Raw genomic sequence first — 10,694 nt, 5'->3', positions numbered from 1 at the left:
AAAAAAAATTAAATTATTACGGTACTTAGATAGTGAGCCCCATTGGGGACGGCCCGATGCTAATGTCTGGTCACCACACAGAGCTGCACCAAATTTAGAGTAGGTTCCCACTGAAAGAGGCAACCTTGTCGCGGTGAGTGGGCCTATGCTTTTTGATCAAATTGTATATTAATGCCTCATGTACAGCATGCAGCATAGGGGTAGGTATACGATAAATTGCGCTGAGAAGCGATGTTAATTATGCTGAGAAGCAGTTATTAGATAAAAGCATAGTATTGAGGATGTGCGATCCAGTTTCACTCTTATATTTTACAATGTCAGCGCTATATAAAAGTGTGTAAAATAAATAAAAATAAATTATAAAGAGGAGAGCAAATATCAACATAAGAGGCATTCAAGTAATCAAGTGCGCTGACAAACTGAAATCCAAATGTAGCATCACTTTGCTTCCCCGGTTTATTTGGAGGCATGGCGCATATCACTCTCTCAGCAGTAACATATTAAACTCTGTTTCATGCACACAATCTGATTCTCTCTCAGACTGAAGGTAAAGCTGTAAACATGGTGAGAAAGCACTAGATGTGCACTGCCCCCTAGTGTCATGCTTTCTTCACTGCATGCTGTGCTGCCGTCTTCTCCGGGATTCTTAGGCGACTGTCAGATGTTCTTATTCTGAAGGCCAATTCCTTGACATTCTATGATAAAGTTGTCTGTGCCTGGCTCTTCACATTTCGTCACTGTAAATTTGGCCTGTTGGGAGTGAACAGGAATTTTAGCGTATTCTAGTCATTCTTCACCATGGGACACTTCTGTGTAGTGCAGTGCCACCTTATATAAAAAAGGGGGAAAAAAAACGCTGGACAAAACACTAGGAAAACACATATTTTCCTAAAAATGGTACAGTCATGTGAAAAAATTAGGACACCCTTTGAAAGCATGTGGTTTTTTGTAACATTTTTAATAAATGGTTATTTCATCTCCGTTTCAACAATACAGAGAGATTAAAGTAATCCAACTAAACAAAGAAAACTGAAGAAAAGTCTTTTCAAGATCTTCTGTAAATGTCATTCTACAAAAATGCCTATTCTAACTGAGGAAAAAGATAGGACACCCTCACATGTATTCCCTCTTAAATTGGCTCAGATCTCACACAGGTATATCACACCAGGTGCACATAATTAGTAGATCGTTACTCTGCATGTTGAATGAGGCTTGCCCTATTTAAACCTCAGACATTTAGTTTGGTGTGCTCCTGACTGTTGAAGTGAGAGTGAGCACCATGGTGAGAGCAAAAGAGCTGTCAGAGGACTTCAGAAAAAAGATTGTAGCAGCCTATGAGTCTGGGAAGGGATTTAAAAAGATCTCAAAAGATTTTGAAATCAGCCATTCCACTGTCCGGAAGATAGTCTACAAGTGGAGGGCTTTCAAAACAACTGCCAACATGCCCAGGACTGGTCGCCCCAGTAAGTTCACCCCAAGAGCAGACCGCAAGATGCTAAAAGAGGTATCCAAAAACCCTAAAGTGTCATCTCGAGAACTACAGCAGGCTCTGGCTACTGTTGATGTAGAAGTACATGCCTCTACAATCAGAAAGAGACTGTACAAGTTTAACTTGCATGGGAGGTGTGCAAGGAGGAAACCTTTGCTTTCCAAGAGAAACATCGAGGCCAGACTGACATTTGCCAGCGATAAAGTTGACAAAGACCAGGACTTCTGGAATAATGTTCTTTGGACAGATGAGTCCAAAATTGAATTATTTGGACACAACAGCAGAGGACATGTTTGGCGTAAACCAAACACAGCATTCCAAGAAAAGAACCTCATACCAACTGTGAAGCATGGAGGTGGAAGTGTCATGGTTTGGGGCTGCTTTGCTGCAGCAGGACCTGGTCAGCTCACCATCATAGAATCCACGATGAATTCTACTGTGTATCCGAAGGTGCTTGAAGAACATGTGAGACCATCAGTTAGAAAATTAAAGCTGAAGCGGAACTGGACCATGCAACATGACAATGACCCAAAACATACTAGTAAATCAACCAAAGATTGGCTGAAAAAGAAGAAATGGAGAGTCCTGGAATGGCCAAGTCAAAGTCCAGATTTGAATCCCATTGAGATGCTGTGGGGTGACTTGAAAAGGGCTGTACGTGCATGAAACCCCTCAAACATCTCACAGCTGAAAAAGTTCTGCATTGAGGAGTGGGGTAAAATTTCCTCAGACCGATGTCGAAGACTGGTAGATGGCTACAAGAACCGTCTCACTGCAGTTATTTCAGCCAAAGGAGGTAACACTCGCTATTAGGGGCAAGGGTGTCCTATCTTTTTCCTCAGTTAGAATAGGCTTTTTGTAGAATGACATTTACAGAAGATCTTGAAAAGACTTTTCTTCAGTTTTCTTTGTTTAGTCGGATTACTTTAATCTCTCTGTATTGTTGAAACGGAGATGAAATAACCATTTATTAAAAATGTTACAAAAAACCACATGCTTTCAAAGGGTGTCCTAATTTTTTCACAAGACTGTATGTGGGCAACCACCCTGAATATAGTACTTAAACAAATCTTTTGTCTGCGGCAGGTCTTCTGAATAATTCGTACCTTGGTAAGCAGTTCTAGAAAGTGGATGGCTGTCTGTGTATGCAAGGTCAGGGGTCCTGTCTTGATCCGTGAGACCCCATCTGCCAAGGCCATAAAAATGATCAACTGGAAATGTAAAAAATATATAAAAAAATTGGAGTTCAGCTTTTATTTTCAGGCTGTACTGTAAAATGATATCAAACACAGGCAAAACAAGAGATAACTTGAAATCCAACATGCTCAACCCCCCCATATCTACTGAGAAACTCACATTTAAAGGGGTTGTCCGGGTTCAGGGCTGAACCTGGACAAAGTAACATTTTTAGCCATTTCATGCTCCAATGCTCTCCCTTGCCCTGCGCTGTATAGCGTTTTTTTTTTGTTTGTAATAACGCGGAGGCTCCTGCCCAGCAATGTTCGCAGTGACGTCACCGGCTCTGACGGGCAGGCCTCCGCCTAGCAATCCCTATGGAGAGCCTGGTAAGTCACTGGAACTCCATAAAATGCCTTTTCCCTGCACGATTCAGCGCAGGGCAAAGGAGACCATGAGAGCATGAAGTGCTCCGATGCTCATATCAGGGGGGCTGCCTGGGTGAAATTGAGGGTAACGTGTATGGCCAGATGTGCATCTAATGTGTATGCAACTAGAATCGGTTTAAAAAGTGGCACAATTTTGCGCAACTACTTCTTATACAACCTCTTCCAACTTGCTCAAAAAGGGGAGGGGGTTTGCGGTAAATGGGGTGTGTCATAAGAGGTGAGCACTCCGCCCCCCACCGATCAAATCTTTTCATATGTTTCTATAACATAATCGAACATTTTCAGAAAAGTCAATGACTCTTTAAAACCGATTTTTTATTTGTGTAAATTGGGTTCGATAAGAGAGTGAACAGCACTCAATGGGGGAGAATTATCAAAACTGGAGTGAAGTAGAACTGGCTGAGCTGCCCATAGCAACCAATCAGATTCCACCTTTCATTTTCTAAAGGAGCTCTGAAAAATGTAAGGTGGAATCTGATTGGTTGCTATGGGCGACTAAGCTACTTTTCCTTATACCAGCTTTGATCTCCTCCAATATATCTAGAATCCTAAAACATCCACTGTTGGCCTTGTCTACAATCTGTGTTGAGGTATTCTTCGGCTGCTTTCACATAGTCAGGCCTCATTCACGGACATGTACTATCTGCATTTTCTGCAGTCAGCACACGTATCCATTGTTCACACTGCAGTTTTTTCCACTGAAAAATAAAAATCACAGATACACACATTACTTTGGTCTATGATCCGTTTTTCACTGACCAGTGGTAGGAGATGCTCTAAAAATTAATTTTCAGCTGAGCAGTGTCCATGGGATACGGAGGACACACAGAGGGCAAAAAAGAGACACACGGAAATACGGATCTTCACGGATGAAACAGACAGATTTTTCCACGGACGTCAAATGGACAAGGAAATGTGAACAAGGTCTCAGTGTTTGGTCAGAGATTTCCATCAGTGATTGTGAGCCAAAACCAGGAGTGATTCCTACACAGAGAATGGAAAGATTCGCACTGCTCTGAGTGTTTGATCCGCACCTGTTTTTGGCTCGCCATCACGGATCATTGATCAAACACTGACTGACTGTGTGATAACTGCCTTATACTTTTCTATATAATGCTTTTGTTGGGTACCTGGTCCTGTAAATATTCATCAACGCAGCCTCCATGACGAATGTTTCGGAGAAGGATTTCTGCAGCTTCTGCACCCACACGATCTGAGGGTACCCCTATGGAAAAGTCAGAAAAGTTATCAAGACCTTTGGAGGAAACCATTTTTTTAATTTAAATGGATTTTTTTCTTCTGCTAAACCGAACACTAGAATTTCCCACGCAAGGAAATGTAGACGATCACTGAAAACTACTGCAGATATCCAATATTACTGACCAGTCCTCCATACGAAGAATGGGACTAAGTTCCAATCACACTACAGAATTACCTTTCCGTCCTAGAGATGAACCTGCAAATAAACAGCCGGTCGATGTCTCAGCAACAATTCTATGAAACAAGAAAGAAAGGGAAGCAAATGAGCGTTTAACAAGCTTTGCCTCTATTGCCACCAGAATCAAGAGGAGTAATTGAGGTCAGTTTGTATCTGATACTACTATGGATTACATTTCTCATGATCAACTTGAATTTGAATCTGCAGACATCATACCCAAAAATGTTCTGTGGATAAAAGGTCCACCGTAGCCCTAGGCCACACTAGCCACAGGGCACTCACATGGTCCTTATGCTATACAGTCAAAGGCTGCAGGCAGAGCAAGTACTTTCTCCTATTACTATAGTATGCTGGTTAATGGGCTGTTTGCGTACTATAAAAAATAAAACAAAAAACACTTACATGATCCCACTGCCATTTCCTACCGCTTTGTCTCCAGGTTCTTGAACACCTTGGATATTCACATAAAGATCCCTGAGCTCCCGTCGTATGCAGCGTACTGCAGCTGAAATCATATCCTTCACCATCTGAGGAAATTCAAATATAAAGTTTTTGCATATATATTCCAATGAGTAAAACCATTACAGCAAATAAAAGTTCTCAGAGTGAAGAGCTTAGCCCCTTAAAAGGGGGTCTGCAGTTTGTTTAAACTGATGATCTATCCTCTGGATAGATCATCAGCATCTGATCGGCGGGGGTCCGACACCCGGGACCCCCACCGATCAGCTGTTTGAGAAGGCAGCGGCGCTCCAGGAGCTTAGCCGCGCCCAGGCCAGTTGATACTAGTCGTGACATCACTGGGCCAGCGGTAAACAGTGAGAAGGCCGCGGCGCTGCTGGAGTGCCGCTGCCTTCTCAAACAGCTGATCGGCGGGGGTCCCGGGTGTCGGACCCCCGCCGATCAGATGCTGATGATCTACCCAGAGGATGAATCATCAGTTTAAACAAACTGCAGAACCCCTTTAACCCCTTAAGGACCGGGCTCATTTTCACCTTAAGGACCAGGCCATTTTTTGCAAATCTGACCAGTGTCACTTTAAGTGCTCATAACTTTAAAACGCTTTGACTTATCCAGGCCATTCTGAGATTGTTTTTTCGTCACATATTGTACTTCATGACACTGGTAAAATGAAGTCAAAAAAATTATTTTTTTTGCACAAAAAAATACCTAATTTACCAAAAATTTGAAAAAAATTAGCAAATTTCAAAGTTTCAGTTTCTCTACTTCTGTAATACATAGTAATACCCCAAAAAATTGTGATGACTTTACATTCCCCATATGTCTACTTCATGTTTGAATTGTTTTGGGAATGATATTTTATTTTTTGGGGATGTTATAAGGCTTAGAAGTTTAGAAGCAAATCTTGAAATTTTTCAGAAATTTACAAAAACTCAATTTTTAGCGACCAGTTCAGGTCTGAAGTCACTTTGCGAGGCTTACATAATAGAAACCACCCAAAAATTACCCCATCTAAGAAACTACACCCCTCAAGGTATTCAAAACTGATTTTGCATACATTGTTAACCCTTTAGGTGTTGCACAAGAGTTATTGGCAAATGGGGAGGAAATTTGAGAATTTCATATTTTTGTCAAATTTTTCATTTTAACCCATTTTTTCCACTAACAAACCAAGGGTTAACAGCCAAACAAGACTGTATCTTTATTGCCCTGACTCTGCCGTTTACAGAAACACCCAATATGTGGCCGTAAACTACTGTACGGCCACACAGCGGGGCGTAGAGTGAAAGGTGCACCATATGGTTTTTGGAAGGCTGATTTTTATGGACTGGTTTTTTGACACCATGTCCCATTTGAAGCCCCCTGATGCACCCCAAGAGGAGAAACTCCCTAAAAGTGACCCCATCTAAGAAACTACACCCCTCAAGGTATTCAAAACTGATTTTACATACGTCGTTAACCCTTTAGGTGTTGCACAAGAGTTATTGGCAAATGGGGATGAAATTTGAGAATTTCATTTTTTTGCCTAATTTTCAATTTTAACCCATTTTTTCCACTAACAAAGCAAGGGTTAACAGCCAAACAAGATTGTATCTTTATTGCCCTGACTCTGCCGTTTACAGAAACACCCCATATGTGGCCGTAAACTACTGTACGGGCACACAGTAGGGCGTAGAGTGAAAGGTGCGCGGTTTGGTTTTTGGAAGCCAGATTTTGCTGGACTGGTTTTTTGACACCATGTCCCATTTGAAGCCCCCCTGATGCACCCCTAGAGTAGAAACTCCATAAAAGTGACCCCATCTAAGAAACTACACCCCTCAAGCTATTCAAAACTGATTTTACAAACTTTGTTAACCCTTTAGGTGTTGCACAAGATTTAATGGAAAATAGAGACACAATTTCAAAATTTCACATTTTTGGCAGATTTTCCATTTTAATATTTTTTTTCCAGTTACAAAGCAAGGGTTAACAGCCAAACAAAACTCAATATTTATGGCCCTAATTCTGTAGTTTACAGAAACACCCCATATGTGGTCGTAAACCGCTGTACGGGCACACGGCAGGGCGCAGAAGGAAAGGAATTCCATACGGTTTTTAGAAGGCAGGTTTTGCTGGACTGTTTTTTTTTACACCATGTCCCATTTGAAGCCCCCCTGATGCACCCCTAGAGTAGAAACTCCAAAAAAGTGACCCCATTTTAGAAACTACGGGATAGGGTGGCAGTTTTGTTGGTACTAGTTTAGGGTACATATGATTTTTGGTTGCTCTATATTACACTTTTTGTGCAGCAAGGTAACAAGAATTTTGGGGTGCATATGATTTTTTGATCGCTTGCTATTACACTTTTTGTGACGTAAGATGGCAAAAAATGGCTTTTTTTACACTGTTTTTATTTTTATTTTTTTACGGTGGTCATCTGAGGGGTTAGGTCATGTGATATTTTTATAGAGCCGGTCGATACGGACGCGGCGATACCTAATATGTATACTTTTTTTTTATTTATGTAAGTTTTACAGAATGAGTTCATTTTTGAAAAAAAAAAAATCATGTTTTAGTGTCTCCATAGTCTAAGAGCCATAGTTTTTTCAGCTTTTGGGCGATTATCTTGAGTAGGGTCTCATTTTTTGCGGGATGAGATGACGGTTTGATTGGTACTATTTTGGCGTACATGCGACTTTTTTGATCACTTTTATTACCTTTTTTGGGAAGTAAGGTGGGCAAAATTTCAATTTTCTCATAGTTTTTATTTTTTTATTTTTATGGCGTTCACCGTGCGGGGAAAGTAACATGACCATTTTATAGATCAGGTCGTTACGGACGCGGCGATACCTAATATGTGTAGTTTATTTTATTTTTTTAATTTTTATTCAGTGAAAAATGTTTTTTTTTTTATCTTAACTTTTTTCACTTTTTTTTACATTTTTGTGACCCAGACCCACTTGGTTCTTGAAGATCCAGTGGGTCTGGTGTCTGTATAATACAGTACAGAACAATATATATTGTTCTGTACTGTATTTTACTTACACTGAACAGATCTGTGCTTTTAGCACAGATCTGTTCAGCACCATGGACAGCAGGACGCCTGAGCAGGCGTCCTGTTGCCATGGGAACCCTCCCCGTCTGCTCAGAACTTCGCAGACGGGGAAGGGTAAGGACGGGGCTGAGGGGGGCTCTCTGGGGGCTCTCTCCCTCTCCATCGGGGGGCTGCAAAGCCACAGCAGCCCCCCGATGGAGAGGGAGGGAGCTCCCTGACCGATGACAGTTAACTTTTTCCATACAGCGGTCCGTACGGACCGCGGTATGGAAAGGGTTAAACGGCTGACATCTTCACAGATGTCAGCCGTTTATACCAGGGTGCCAGCAATGTGCTGGCACCCTGGTATACCCACTAGAAGCCAACGATCGTTCATGGGGAGGCGGGCGGGGGATCGCGATCCCGCCTGCCGCACCGCCCGCCTCCCGCAACGCCCCCACCGCCTGCGACACCCCCCCCGCACCACCCTCCGGCATAAAATCGTGCAGGGGTGCAGGGGGGGGTGAAAAATAATGATTTTAGCCACTCTAAAGTTTCTGATCCCCGCGGTCAGGGACCGCGGCGATCAGAAACTGCAAAAAGCGCAGCAAACCGCAGGTCTGAATTGACCTGCGGTTTGCTGCGATCGCCGATACGGGGGGGTCAAATGACCCCCCCCTGCATTGTTACGGGATGCCGGCTGAATGATTTCAGCCGAAATCCCGTTCCAATTAACCCCTGGGGCGCCGGAATACAGATTTTAAGTCAGGACGTACCGGTACGTCCTGGGTCCTTAAGGACTCGGGAAATAGGGCGTACCGGTACGTCCTAGGTCCTTAAGGGGTTAAGGACCCTGCCATTTTGCACCTTAATCACTTTATGTGGTGATAACTTTAAAATGCTTTTACTTATCCAGGCCATTCTGAGACTGTTTTCTCGTCACATATTGTACTTCATGACAGTGGTAAATGTGAGTCAAAATATTTCATTTTTATTTATAAAACAATACCAAATTTACCCAAAATCTTAAAAAATTTGCAATTTTAAACATTTAAATTTCTCCACTTTTAAAACAGATAGCGATACCTCCTAAAATGGTTATTACTTTACATTCCCCATATGTCTACTTCATGTTTAGATCATTTTGTAAATGACATTTTCTTTTTTTGGGACGTTAGAAGGCTTAGAAGAAAATTTCCAAAACCCACTTTTTAAAGGACCAGTTCAGGTCTGAAGTTACTTTGTAAGGCTTACATAATAGAAACCACCTATAAATGGCCCCATTTTAGAAACTATACGCCTCAAGGTATTCATAACTGATTTTACAAACTTTGTTAACCCACAAGAATTAAAGGAAAATGGAGATGAAATTTCAGAATTTCACTTTTTTGGCAGATTTTCCATTTTAATCCATTTTTTTTCAGCTAACAAAGCAAGGGTTAACAGCCAAACAAAACTCAATATTTATTACCCAGATTCTGTAGTTTACAGAAACACCCCATATGTGGTCGTAAACCGCTGTATGGGCACACGGCAGGGCGCAGAAGGAAAGGAACGCCATATGGTTTTTGGAAGGCAGATTTCACTGGGATAATTTTAAGTTGCCATGTCACATTTGAAGACCCCGTGATGCACCCCCCTAGAGTAGAAACTCCCAAAAAAATGACCCCACTTTGGAAACTATGGGATAAGGTGGCAGTTTTGTTGGTACTATTTTAGGGTACATATGATTTTTGGTTGCTCTATATTACACTTTTTGTGAGGAGAAGGTGACAAAAAATTGCTTTTTTGACACTGTTTTTACCTTATTTTTTTACGGTGTTCATCTGAGGGGTATTTTTATAGAGCAGGTTGTTACAGACACGGTGATACCTAATATGTCTACTTTTTCTGTTTATTTAAGTTTTACACAATAACAGCATTTTTGAAAAAAAAAAAATCATGTTTTAGTGTCTCCATATTCTGAGAGCCATATCTTTTTTATATTTTGGGCGATTGTCTTAGGTAGTGTCTAATTTGGCCCCTGGGGGGGCCACAGGGCTCGTCCTGGGGTGCAAGTACCGGCCATTTAGGACGAGCAATCTCATCCTGGGTCCTTAAGGCGTTAAAGGGGTTGTGCGGGACACCACTTTTCCGACATATCAATGAAATATACCACAAATGTCAAATAGGCGCAGGTCACACCTCTGTGACCCATATTACTGTCTCCAAAACGGGACCCCTGAAGTGAAGTACACAGAGCACATGCGCAGCATCCTCTCCATTCACTGCTATGAGACTTGCAAAAGTAGGCGAAAGTGCTGACCAATTTTCGGAAGTCTTGCAGCAGTGAATGGAGAACAATGCTGGAAATAGCCGAGCCAGTGCAGGACTAAATTTTAAACCCCAATGGAGGCTGGCTGTGTATGCACAGCTGCAATCCCTAAACTTTGGGGACCCCATCATGGAGATAGCAGCGGGACCCACAGCAATCTGACATTTGTGGCATTACACACCAATACGCCACAAATGTTGACATGGGAAAACCCCTTTAAATACTGATGACCTCTTAGTTGGATTATGGCAGGGGTCTCCAAACCCCGGCCCGCGGGCCACAACCGGCCCGCTTGTGCGTTCGATCCGGCCCGCCCGCAGCTGGCAGGTTGCAGGAACCAAATCCGCACAACCGCC

General features: G+C 42.3%; 1 protein-coding gene across 5 annotated transcripts in view; it reads right to left on the bottom strand.

Annotated features, from left to right (window-relative positions):
- Positions 1-259: 259 nt before the first annotated feature.
- The window catches only part of RTCA (RNA 3'-terminal phosphate cyclase), a 31,010-nt gene continuing 20,575 nt past the window's right edge, over positions 260-10,694 (bottom strand). For all 5 annotated transcript variants that reach the window (XM_040408147.1, XM_040408148.1, XM_040408146.1 and 2 more), the window contains 5 exons: positions 4,955-5,079; positions 4,550-4,608; positions 4,245-4,339; positions 2,596-2,700; positions 260-750 (listed from right to left, as the gene is read on the bottom strand). In XM_040408147.1, coding sequence (XP_040264081.1) covers positions 658-750; positions 2,596-2,700; positions 4,245-4,339; positions 4,550-4,608; positions 4,955-5,079 — 477 coding nt within the window. In that variant the 3' untranslated portion in view covers positions 260-657. The remainder of the gene's footprint in view (positions 751-2,595; positions 2,701-4,244; positions 4,340-4,549; positions 4,609-4,954; positions 5,080-10,694) is intronic.

Source organism: Bufo bufo, chromosome 9, assembly GCF_905171765.1.
Source record: "Bufo bufo chromosome 9, aBufBuf1.1, whole genome shotgun sequence".
Taxonomy (NCBI): Eukaryota; Metazoa; Chordata; class Amphibia; order Anura; family Bufonidae; genus Bufo; species Bufo bufo.
The sequence above is the reverse complement of the archived record's forward strand: the minus strand, read 5'-3'. Positions and strand labels throughout refer to the sequence as shown.